We start from the raw sequence: 13,501 nt of genomic DNA on the forward strand, positions 1-13,501 counted from the left end.
CTGCACCAGATGGCAGGAGCTAGGTGGGGAAACAGCTTCTGAACTGCCAGACTCTGACGGCAACGTGGAACGAGAAAGCAGTATCCTAACGAGAAGAAAATGGGTACTCCTGTCCAATTCATCAGGAAGGGCCGGAAGAGGTGTATTTTCTTTCCCCTTTGGTGGTGGTTGCTTTGCCCACGGCAAGGTAGTGGAAATTTGCGAATGTCACTGTAGTATGTGTTTCTCCTTTATCCTTTCCAACAGCTCCTGATTTCTATTCGGGAACCCAGGCGCTGGGGGAAAATGACTCCCCCAGCTGCTCCAGGAACAGGTGACGTGGGCTAAGCTAATTGGCACATACCGTCTGCTCTCCGTGGCGACTGGTTCAGGGGTTGGCATGTGACTCAAGCTGGTCCAGTCAGAAAGACTCTCACCACTTGGGCATTCTGGGAAAAAACCCTGCTGAATGCTAAGGTACCATACAAAGGAAGAGGCATGGGGCCCGTCCCAGTGCCGGTCATCCTCTAGAGACCTCAGGCCTTATGATAAAATCGTGACACTGTCAAACCACAGAATGTGTCTCTGTATAAAGCTCGCCTGTATCTTTTTGGTTTAGGGAGCAAAGAATTCAATCTCTTGTCACTTGGGAACTGGGGTTTCTGTCAATTGGATCTGAAGGTTATCTACCAGCCACGAGCATCACCAAGAAATACCCTCTCCTTGCTTGAGCAGGACTACATATCACCTCCTCAGAACTGAGGGGTGCAGAGCCAGAGAGTCGCTGAATGGAAAGAGATGAATGTTTTCAGCTTTGCCAGAAACTTCCAAATTGCTCTTCAAAGCAGAGGTGCTAATGCGCATTCCCACTGCTGGTCTTCCTGTTTTCTCACATCCTCACCATCATTTGGTGTGACAGGACCTCTGATTATTTGCTGTGGTGATGGGCGAGAGGTGATAGTGCACTGTTGGCTGAATCTGCATTTCACTAATTACCAGAGAGGCTGACACATGCTGCCACCTTTTGATCCGTGGGTATAAACTTATTTTCATCACGTGATGCTACATGTTGTGACATTCATCTGAATGCTGGTCTGGGGTAGGTTGTGCAGTGCTGTGTCTATCATTGCTAATGTTTCTTAAGTGCTTACTAGGTATCACTGTTCTAACATACTTAATCCTCAGAAAACCCTACGAGCGAAGTAACATTATTATTCCTAGGTGAAGTAACCAAGGCATGGAAGTTAAATAACTTGTTCAAATTCACTCAGCTAGTAAGTGGCGGAGCCCAGATTTGAACCCAGTCAGAGTCCTTGCTCTCAACTGCTTTGCAAAAACCTGGAAGCATCTCATTCCACGGATGATATGACTTTAACTCGTGGGTATATAAGGGAGCACAGTCAGGGCAGCTGAAGTGTGCTGAAAGATCACTAAGCACATTTTGTAAAAACGTAGGATACAATTTATACTTTCAAGGGTATTTATATTTGAGATCTGAGTCCCTGAAGTGAGAGGAAGCCAACACACAGAAATACCCATGAACAAATTGATATTTATCCTGCTTAAACTTAGCACCTCTCACTTCATCCTGTGTCAATCTCTACTGCAAACACGGGGAAGCACAGAGCAAGATGACGGCAAAATGAAATGGCAAATCTTATGAAAGATGCAAGGTTTTGTGAAATTAATTAAAGTGATGCGGGAGGACAGCTTAAAGCATGTGCAGATCCACTGACAAACAATAATCTGGTCTATGAGATAACTGAAGAAGAGACCACTGAAAATGACGATGAGGGAATCAGCACTTCACAGGGAAGACTCAGATGTCAAAGGATTAAGAGAGGCCCTTGGGAAAACTGATCGAATCCTCAAATACGTTTGCAAAAATGACCCTTTACGATTTTGCTGTGAAAACTGAAGGTGAAGTAAAGGATATCATATTGTGCTATCATTTAAATTTGTTGAACAAGTTATCCCCTCCACTGCCTTGAACTGACACTTCATCAATTCATTTGATTAAAGAATCAATCCATTCGGCATAATTTTTTTTTTTTTTTTGGCGGTACGCAGGCCTCTCCCTGCTGTGGCCTCTCCCGTTGCGGAGCACAGGCTCCGGATGCACAGGCCCAGTGGCCATGGCTCACGGGCCCAGCCGCTCCGCGGCATGTGGGATCTTCCCGGACCGGGGCACCCTGCATCGTTAGGCGGACTCTCAACCACTGCGCCACCAGGGAAGCCCCGTTCGACACAATTATAACCTAACCGTTGTTAAATACTATTAGAATATAACACAGAATAAAGTTATTTTTAAAACTGTGTAGTTTCACTTTTTCAAGATAAAATACCTAATTAAATACATTAAAAGCACTATTTACATGAACTGCTGGTCCACTTAAGGAACAGTTTTCTGGTTCCAGTTTTCCACATTTCCAGCTAACCTCCTGTCTTAAAAAGGGTATGACATACACAAATGGACTAAGAACCATTATTGAGGTTGTGACTTTAATCTTCCCTCAGTATCCATGTCTTCTCCCATAGTAATAGAATTTTGAGCTGGGCAAATGGCCACCCAGAATAAAGACTACATTCCCTAGTTTCCTCTGCAATCATGCGTGCTCATGTGACTTGTTTCTCATCAGTGGGAAATAAGGAGAAACAGAAAGCAGTTGAGTCTCTAACCAATTTAAGAGCACCTAAACATATAAAGCAAATATTAATAGACCCAAAGGAAGAAATAGACAGCAATAGAATAATAGTAGGGGACTTTATTACCCCACTTTCACCAATGGATAGATCATCCAGACAGAAAATCAATACGGAAACATAGGTCTTAAACTATACGTTGATCAGATAGACTTAGCACACATGTACAGAACATTCCATCCAAAAGCAACACAATATACATTCTTTACAAGTGCACATGAAATATTCTCCAGATAGATCATATGTTAGGCCACAAAACAAGTCTTAATAAATTTAAGAAAACTGAAATCATATCAAGCATCTTTTCCAACTACAATGGTATGAAACTAGAAATCAATTACAAGAAGAAAACTGGAAAATTCACAAATACGTGGAGATTAACAACATGTTACTGGACAACCAACTGGTCAAAGAAATCAAAAGAGAAAAAAAAAACCTTGAGGCAAATGAAAACGGAAATACAACACACCAAAACATATGGGATGCTGCAAAAGAAATTCTAAGAGGGAAGTTCCTTGTGACAAATGCCTACATCAAGAAATAAGAAAAATCTCAAATAAATAACCTAATATTACGCTTCAAGGAACCAGAAAAAGAACAAAGCCCAAAGTTAGTAGAAGGAAAAAAATAATAGAGATCAGAGCAGAAATAAATGAAATACAGAGACTAAAAAGACAATGGAAAAGATCAATGAAACTACAAACTGGTTCTCTGAAAAGAGAAACAAAATTGATAAACCTTTAGCTAGACTCAACCAGGAAAAAAAGGGAGAGGACTCAAATAAATAAAATCAGAAATAAAAAGGGAGACGTTACAACTGATACCACAGAAGTACAAAGGATCATAAGAGACTACTACGAACAATTATATGCCAATAAATTTGACAAGCTAGAGAAATGGATAAATTCCTAAAAACATACAACCTACCAACACTGACTGATGAAGAAAGAGAAAATATGAACAGACCAATTACTAGAAAGAAGACTGAATCAATAATCAAAAACTTCCCCAAATATAAATGTCCAGTACTAGACAGCTTTACAGGTGAATTCTACCAAAAATTCAAAGAAGAATTAATATCAATCCTTCCCAAACTCTTCCAAAAAATAGAACAGGAGGGAATACCTCCATACTCATCTTATGAGGTTAGCATTACCCTGATACCAAAACCAGCCAAGGACACCACAAGTAAAGAAAATTATAGGCCAATATCTCTGATGAACACAGAATGCAAAAATCTTCAATAAAATACTGGCAAACTGAATTCAACAATACAGTAAAAGGATCATATACCATGTTCAGATGGGATTTATTCTAGGAATGCAAGGATGGTTCACCATCCCCCAATCAATCAATGTATACAGCACATTAAAAAAAAAGAAAGATAAAAATCATCTCAACAGATGCAGAAAAAGCATTTGACAAAATTCAACATCCATTTATGAGGAAAACTCTCAAAAAAAGTGACTGTAGTGGGAACATACCTCAACATAATAAACGCCATACATGACAAGCCTATAGCTAACATCCTATTCAAGTGATAAGCTGAAAACTCTTCCTCTAAAATCAGGAACAAGACAAGGATGCCCACTCTCAACACTTTTATTTGACCTAGTATTGGAAGTCCTAGCCAGAGCAATTAGGCAAGAAAAAGAAAGAAAAAGCATCCAAATCGTAAAGGAAGAAGTAAAACTGTAACTATTTGCAGGTGACATGACATTATACATAAAAAACCCTAAGGACTCCACCAAAAAACTGTTAGAACTAATAAATTAATTCAGTAAAGCTGCAGGATACAAAATCAATACACAAAAATCTGTTGTATTGTGTATAAAAACAAACTATCAAGAAGATAAATTAAGAAAACAGTCCCACGTACAACTGCATCAAAAAGAATAAAATATCTGGAATAAACCTAACCAAGGTTAGAGAAAGACTTGTACACTGAAAACTATAAGACATTAACTAATGAAAGAAATAGAAGAAGACACAAATAAATGGAAAGGTATTCCATGCTCATGGACTGGAAGAATTATACTGTTAAAATGTCCATACTATCCAAAACAATCTACAGATTCAGTGCAATCCCTATTAAATTTCCAACGGCATTTTTCACAGAAACAGAAAAAACAATCCTAAAGTTTGTATGGAACCACAAAAGACCTCAGAGAGCCAAAGCAATCTTGAGAAAGAAGAACAAAGCTGGAGGCATCATGTTCCCTGATTTCAAACTGTATTACAAAGCAGTAGTAATCAAAACAGTATGGTGTTGGCATAAAACCAGACATAGATCAATGAAACAGAATAGAGAGCCCAGAAATAAACCCACACATATATGGTCAATTAATTTATGACAGAGGAGCTAAGAATGTATGATGGGGAAAGGACAGTCTCTTTAATAAATGGAACTGGGAAAACTGGACAGCCACACGTCAAAGAATTAAAGTGAACCACTATCTTACACCACAGACAAAGATTAACTCAAAACAGATTAAAGACTTGAACGTAAGACCTGAAAACATCATTTGACATGGATCTTGGCAATGATTTTTTTTGGATTTGACACCAAAAACAAAGGCAATAAAAGCAAAAGGAAATAAATGGAATGACTAAAAAGCTTCTGCACAGTAAAGGAACACTGTGCACAACAAAAAGAAAAGAAAACCTACCGAGTGAGAGAAAATATTTGCAGCTCATACATCTGATAAGGAATTAATTTCCAAAATATACAAAAAACTGATGCAACTCAATAGAAAAAAACCAAACAATCCAATTTTAAAAATGGGCAACAGATCTACATAGGCATTTTTCCAAAGAAGATATACAGATGGTCAACAGGTACATCAAAAGATGCTTCACATCATTAATCATCAGGGAGATGCAAATCAAAACCACAATGAGGGCTTCCCTGGTGGTGCAGTGGTTGAGAGTCCGCCTGCCGATGCAGGGGACACGGGTTCGTGCCCCGGTCTGGGAAGATCCCACATGCCGCAGAGCGGCTGGGCCTGTGAGCCATGGCTGCTGAGCCTGCGCGTCCAGAGCCCGTGCTCCGCAACAGGAGAGGCCACAACAGTGAGAGGCCCGCGTACCGCAAAAAAAAACAAGAAAACAAAACCACAATGAGATACCACCTCACACCTGTTAGAATGCCTATTATCAAAAAGGCAAAGAATAACAATGTTGGCAAAGACTTAGAGAAAAGGAAACCCTTGTTCACTGTTGGTGGGAATGTAAATTGGTATAGCCATTATGGAAAACAGTACGGAGGTTCCTCAAAGATTAAAAATAAAACTACCGTATGATCCCACAATTCCACCTCTGAGTATCTATCTGAAGAAAATGAAAACACTAACTGGAAAAGATATCGGCACCCCCATGTTAACTGCAGCATTATTTACAATAGCCAAGATATGGAAACAACCTAAGTGTCCTCATTGGATGCAAGAATAAAGAAAATGTGGTATACACACACTGGAATACTATTCAGCCACGAAAAAGAAGGAAATCTTGCCATGTGCAACAACATGGATGGACCTTGACGGTATCAGGCTAAGTGAAATAAGTCAGACAGAGAAAGACAATTACCATATGATATCACTTACATATGGAATCTAAAACAAAGCCGAGCTCATAGGTACACAGAACAGATTGGTGGTTGCCAGAGGTGGGAGGTAGCGGGTGGGTGAAATGAGTGAAGAGGGTCAAAAGGTACAAACTTCCAGTTACGAAATAAATAAGTCATGGGGCTATAATGTACAGCATAGTGACTACAGTTAATAATATTATGCTGTACATTTGAAAGTTGCTGAGAGAGTAGATCTTACAAATTCTCATCACACACACACAGACCTTTGTAACTATGTATGATGACAGATGTTAACTAGACTTATTGTCGTTACCCTTTTGCAATATATACAAATATTGATTCATCATGTCGTACATCTGAAACTACTATAACGTTATATGCAAATTATGCCTCAGGAAAAAGAAAAGGAAATGGTTGAGTCTCTGATCGATTCACGGGCAGGTTCATCAAAGCAGCACAGACTTTTAGTTGAGAGAGTAATAAATGACTTCTGTCTTGGGTCTCTCACACACAGCCAAAAAACTTAAATCTAATTCAATCAGTTGCCCTAGACACTCATGAGAATGCAGGGTTGAATGTGTCCAAAGACCTGGTAAGAACAGTTGACCATTGTTCCCTGGGAAGCTAAAAAGTTATTATCCTAATATGAGTCTAATTATTCTAATGTGAGTCATACAAATCAAGTTAATCTAAAAGGGATTTTGAATTCATTCTAGTTTTCTGTTATTTTTCTCAATCAACCTACAAGGACCAGCATAACTGGTCATGTTTTCACTTTAAGCAGTGGCTTAATATAAAACTCAAATTTCCATTGACAGATGAACGGATAAAGAAGATGTGGTGTGTGTGTGTGTGTGTATATATATACACACACACACACACACACACACACAATGGAATGTTACTCAGCCATAAAAGAGAATGAAATAAAACTCAAATCTGAGCTTCCTAACTACCAGGGCAAAAAGGGAAAGTATACAGGGTACACAGCTCTTGTTCTTTAATGACAAGAGCACGTAAGTTCATCACAGTAAACAGACATTTTCAGGGTCCTGAGTTCTCAATGTCAGGTTGGAACAGAGTTCCTTGCAGAGAGGGACATTCTAAACATAACGGATAAAATTCTCAGGGACAGTTTTACAAAAACCATAAATGTCCTATATATGGCAATTTATACTTGGCATTACACTCCCAGTCTTCACTGAGGGTGTAACAGTTAAGCATAGTTGGATGAAAGCAATTCTTTGGGGAAAGCGCTTTTTGGTAATTTGTTTAAATTCAAGGACAAAGTTTGCGGAAATCAATTTTGAAGAAATGTTAAATCCTGAGAGATGGCTCCTTCCCTAGTGCCAGCTACATGATTCTGAAACACCAGGCTTTGGCCCCTATCGTGAGCCCCTAAGATATCGCAGGATATAGGTTTCCTTTCAATTTGATGGATGTAACAACATCCATACTCCCTTTGAAGTCCTACGGTCTTGGTTTCCATTTTGATGACGCCACAGGCACCTGCTTTTACGACTATGAGCAAGTCTCTTTTCTGGGCTGCAGCTGTCAAATGTGGGGGGTGGATGAGGTAAGGGTCCTTACTGTTCCTTTGGCATCCAAAGCTAAAGGTTTCTACACAGACCTTTCAGCTAGAGGTTCTAAAAGTGGGTCTCACAGCCCTCAGACACGTTTTCTCTGTGGGTCCACACTGTGTATTAAAAAAACAAAACAAAACAAACTGAGTTTTGCCAACATGCTTTAAAATCAGATTTTGGCCAAGAATTCAGATTAGAAATATTTGAAGGTTGGCAACCCTGAGCACGAATGGCTATAATTACCTGGACCTGAGTGGCAGATGCCCCTTTTCAGTAGGTGCCCTGGTCTGTCCTGCTTCCTCCATCTATATCCAGGTCTCTGCAACCAGATGGGTGGTGGCCTGGGGTAAACTGAGCCATGTGGCTTTCTGCAGAGATCCCGGAGCCAACAGGGTCATGTGTATAGGACTGCGGCCTTCCTAGTTCTCTCAGCGGGGCCCGCCCGCTGGGTGATGCTGGCAGTGGAAACAGTCTGCAAGACGACACACCTCACCGGCGCGCTCCTCACCCCGATGTGCCCACGCCAGCCACACCGTGTATGTGAGGGGCAGCTGCCCAGCTTCCAGGACGGCTTCAGTGCCCTGAACCCAGCTCAGGGAGGTATCCGTCCTTCTCTCATGTCACTCCTACCCAAACAAGCCCCGTCACTTGAACACAACTTCCCAGGGTTACAACGTTCAAGCCACAGTATCTGATTTCACAACTGCCTTGGCTCCTTACCCAAGGTGAGGAGTGTTTATTTTTCTAAATTAGAGCAAGTTTCATTGAGTTTGGAGGATTCTGCAGCGGTGCTGCAGATAAGTGACTGTAATTGTGCCTCGGCCTCAGGCAACCAGCCTGGCAGGTGAGTCTTCAGAAGGCACGAAAGTACCTCCTGCAGGATAAAGAGACAGGACACCTTGCTCGCTCTACACCCCGGATGCAACCAACACTGCGGGCACCAGCTGCAGGAGGGATGGAGCACCTTGGGCGGTGTAGACGATCAAGTGTAGACGAACAGTCCCTTGCCGTCTGTAGAGTGGCCACAGGCCCCACATACACTCCTCTCCATCCCCCGCCCCAATGTTCTTCTGGAAGCTTGTTCCATGCTGATGGCCTCAAATTAACGAAGTAGTCCCCCAACGACTTAAACAGCACAATTCACAGAGAACTCATACTCCTGCCCGAGTACTTCAAGGCCTCTCTGTAGTATATTTCATATTTTAAATAGACTCATTTTTTTTTTTTAACTCAAATTCCTTTGGAAAGGTCACTTTCTATCACCCCTGTAGGCGAATAAATCTGTATTTTTCGAACACATCTAGAAGTCAATGCACAACTTTTAAATGAAAAGAAAGCTGTTCACGTACTACAGGGACCCCTCGCAGTACAGGGACCACAGTGGGAAAGACAGTGGTCCGAGGCAGGACAGCGGGTACCACGTCGGAGGTTCCCAGCCCACTCGTGTGCCCGCCCGTGGCAGCCTGGCTCTCTCACCTGTCCGGTAGCCCGTGCTGTTGAGGTACACGGCAAAGGTGCGGCTCTCGTGCTGCGACTGCCAGGAGGGCGAGGAGCAGTTCTCATTGTTGGTGTAGGTGTTGTGGTTGTGGACGTACTTCCCGGTGAGGATGGAGGAGCGCGAGGGGCAGCACATGGGCGTGGTCACGAAGGCGTTGATAAAGTGCGCCCCGCCCTGCTCCATGATGCGCCGTGTCTTGTTCATCACCTGCATGGAACCTGCAACCAGAGCGAAAGTGACATGTGGGCCAGTTTTCCAACGAGTGCGTCCCAGTCGGGCACCAAACAATTAGAGATGGGTTCTGAGTGGTCCTCAACAGGGCAGCACCCCATCCCGGGGGAGGGGAGTGCATGTTGGAAATCTCCAGGGACAGATTGGGGGGCACCCCTGGCATTTCTGGGCAGCGGCCAGCAATGCACAATTGGATGGTCCTGTGCAATGAGGAAGTACCCTGGGTCCCCAGTTCCACTAGACATTCATGGGGGCGGGTACGTAAAAACCTGCTTATAAGTTATCTGAGCCTAGTGAAGAACTCTTGTCTTGCATATAAACAGAACATCTTTCTTTTGCAGGGTATTAATATATGCTGACTTTTTTTTTTTTGGAAAGCAACCACTATGTAAACAGAGAGAAGATTATACTTTGTTTCATCTGGAACTTCCCCAAGAATTGTTCCGTCTTAATGAAATCCGATCACGTCAACCTGGCAACCCCTCCCCCCTCCACCTTCTCTCTGAATACTTCTCAGCTGACATGCTCTGCATCAGTCATAACCCACTGTCGCCGCCTTTGTCCACATGGTCCTGCCAGCTTGGAACCCACTTCCCATCTCCCCGCCCCCCCAGATCTGACCCATCAGTACAGTCGCACCTCTTCTCATTGCTCTTTTTTTAAAAAATAGATTTATTTATGTATTTAGTTTTGGCTGCGTAGGCTCTTTGTTGCTGTGCGCGGGCTTTCTCTAGCTGTGGTGAGCGTTGCAGTGCGCAGGCTTCTCATTGTGGCGGCTTGTCTTTGTTGCTGAGCATGGGGTCTAGGTGCGTGGACTTCAGTAGTTGTGGTTCGCGGGCTCTAGGGCGCAGGCTCAGTAGTTGTGGTGCACGGTCTTAGTTGCTCCGTGGCATGTGGGATCTTCCCGGACCAGGGCTGAAACCCGTGTCCCCTGCGCTGGCAGGTGGATTCTCAACCACTGCGCCGCCAGGGAAGCCCTTTTTTTTTTTTTTTTTTTGGCTTCTGGCTTCTGATTCCCTTGAACTCTTATCACGCACGTATTATTAGGACTTAACGATAAACCACTAGGTATGGTGATTTCACTCATGCCTATTCTTGTTTTTCAATGAAGCTGTGAGCAGAGCAAGGTATAGGAAGGAAAGGAATTTGTGTGGAAACGCTACTGTGCGCCGGTGCCTGCACACTGCCTGCTCCACTGAGGGCTCCAGGAGCTCAAAGACTGCGTGCCTTGCTCAGTGCCGAATCCTCAATGCCCCTACAGTGTGTGACACACAGTAGGTACTCAATAAATGTGTGAAGAATGGATGTGAAATCGTATACCATGGCTGGTACCCAGATACTTAGTAGGTTGAACAGAAATATTCAACGGAAATCCTTTTTCTTTTCCTTCTAAGGCCATCCTCTGTTTTTTTCTTTTCCTTGCAGTTCTTAGGGTGGGTTGAATGATGGTCCACCCTCCAAAGATAAGCCCCTGTCCCAAGTCCTGGCACCTGTGAATAGGACCTAATTTGGCCAAGGGTCTTCGCAGAGGTACTAAAGGATCCTGAGGTGACATCGTTGTGGATTACCTGGGTGGGCCCTACATCCAAGGACAAGTGTCCTTCCAAGAGACAGAAGGAAGAAGACACACAGACACGGCGGGGAAGGCCATGTGAAGATGGAGGCAGAGACTGGAGGGATGCCACAAGCCAAGGAGCTCTTGGGCCTCCAGGAGCTGGGTGAACTGAGAAGGATTCACGCCTGCGCCTTTGCAGGAATCAGAGCCCTGCCAACGCCTTAATTTCACACTTCCGTCTCCACAATCGTGAGGGAGCAAATTTCTGTTGTTTTAAGCCACCTGGTTGACGGCAATCTGTTAGGACAGCAGTAGGAAACCAATCCAGGGTCTACCAGGCATTTGAAGTTCTTGCCAGGGAGCTGCTGATCCCAATTCACCAACTAGCTCACCCCCTAGTGACCTGAAAACAACAGATCAGACCCCCCTTGGCACTCTGTCCCTAAAGGCTAAGAGTGAAGTGGAGATTTACATGATTCTTTTATCCCGTCTTTCCACCAAACAGGGAAGGAAACAGCTAGAGCTTCCCTGAGGCAAACATAGATCATATTTCTTCACTGTTTCAAACCACCTGGCAGCTTCCCATCACACTCAGAAGAAAACCCCAATTCCTTACTGTGGCCTAAGACCCTTCCAGACCGGCCCTCCCTGCCAACCTACCTCCCGTGTTTCTTTGGCCTCATCTCTTCCCTCTCCCTGGCTCCCTGGCTCCCCTGGCTTCTTGTTTCTCAAGGGCTCCAAGCTCATCCCTGCCCCAGGATCTTTGCACTTGCTCTTGCCTCTGCCTGGGACTCCCTCTCCGACACTTCCCTTTGCTGGCTTGTCCCATTATTCAGATCTCAACGTAGAGGTCACCTCCTCAACAAGGCCTGGCCGACCTCCCCATCAGAAGGAGCCCCCTGTTTACTTGCTATCATACCAATGTCTGTTTGTTCTTAGCATTTCTGTCCTTCTGAAACGGTCTCCTTTACAAGTTCACTTGTTTATGACCTGCCTTTGCTTCTGCACTGAGAGTTCTGGGTGATCCAGGGCGCTGTCCACGCTACCCCCAGGAACATACAATGATGCTCTGTAACATCTCACTGAACGACCGAAGGAAACAGCGAAGCCTGCCCTTTCGAGCCCAGTGCTGAGGCAGTTTTATAAGGGACGCCCACCGGGAGCCAGCTGTGTTCCCTGAGGCTCTTGGCCGAGGTCAGCCCAGTGGATAGAGGAAAGAACCGGCTTTTTGTCTCAACAGGAATCGTCAGGCCTGGAACTACATGAACATCTGTTGTCAAGGTCACATGCCCTCCTGAGAAGTCCCCAAGGGTCCCACCTGTAACTGGTGGCAATTATAGGGTTTCTACCAGGTGTGGCGTCTCCCTCTGGAGGGGATGGAGGAGGTGAGCTTTCCAAAGCCGCCCACCACCGGCTGGTGCGAACTCATCAGAACCTGCAGAGGGAGCGGGCCACGGCCTCAGGGTCCAGCAGAGCCCCGGGCCCCACTGGCGCTGCGGTGCATCCTTCCAGCCTCCTTCAGGTTATGCATCAAATGTCACATATCTGATTCCATTTATATGTGGAATCTAGAAAAATGGTACAGATGAACCTATTTGCAGGGCAGAAATAGACACGCAGATGTAGAGAATGGACGGGTGGACACAGGGGGGGAAGGGGAGGGTGGATGCATTGCGAGGTTAGGGTTTACATATATATGCTACCAGGTGTAAAATAGATAGCTAGCGGGAACCTGCTGCCTAGCCCAGGGAGCTCAGCTTGGCTCTGTGATGACGCAGATGGGTGGGATGGGGGTGGGGTGGGAGGGAGGTCCAAGAGGGAGGGAGATACGCATACGTAGAGCTGATTCCCTTTGTTACACAGCAGAAACTAACACAACATTGTAAAGCAATTATACTCCAATAAAAAAAAAAGGTCACATGTCTGAGAGGCCTTCCCTGGTCTCACACTGAAACTGCCGCCCCCCCTTCCAGCACCCCTACACCCCCTCCCTGCTTCACTTGCTCCCCAGCACTTACTGCCCTCGGACCGTTCTCTTATTTGCATGTTGCCCACTGATCCCACCGGACAGCTCCACGGGGGCAGAGATCTAGGCTTACTTTGTTCACTGTTGTCCTCCCAAGCCCAGAACAGTGCCTGGTACATAGTGACTGCCCAGCAAATATCTGCTAAATTAACAAAAAAAATTATCTCGCTCTTTGCGTTTCCATATAATTCAGGAGCCCACGCTGGTTTGTGTCCATGATATGCACGCGTGTGTGTGTGTGTCTGTGTCGTGTGCAGTGGATTTAAAATATTTGACTTTAAAAGCACCAGATGGTGTGCACTCTACTGTGCCACACTCCCCAGCCCTCCCTATAGTCTTA

General features: G+C 44.5%; 1 protein-coding gene across 3 annotated transcripts in view; it reads right to left on the minus strand.

The window, feature by feature from the left end:
* SULF2 (sulfatase 2) overlaps positions 1-13,501 on the minus strand; it is a gene marked incomplete at both ends in the record, with an annotated part of 112,669 nt that overhangs the window by 86,658 nt on the left and 12,510 nt on the right. For all 3 annotated transcript variants that reach the window (XM_082856781.1, XM_082856782.1, XM_082856783.1), the window contains one exon: positions 9,328-9,567. In XM_082856781.1, the coding sequence (XP_082712907.1) occupies positions 9,328-9,567 (240 nt within the window). The remainder of the gene's footprint in view (positions 1-9,327; positions 9,568-13,501) is intronic.

This window comes from Leucopleurus acutus, assembly GCF_964270905.1.
Source record: "Leucopleurus acutus genome assembly, chromosome: 16".
In the NCBI taxonomy this organism is placed as follows: Eukaryota; Metazoa; Chordata; class Mammalia; order Artiodactyla; family Delphinidae; genus Leucopleurus; species Leucopleurus acutus.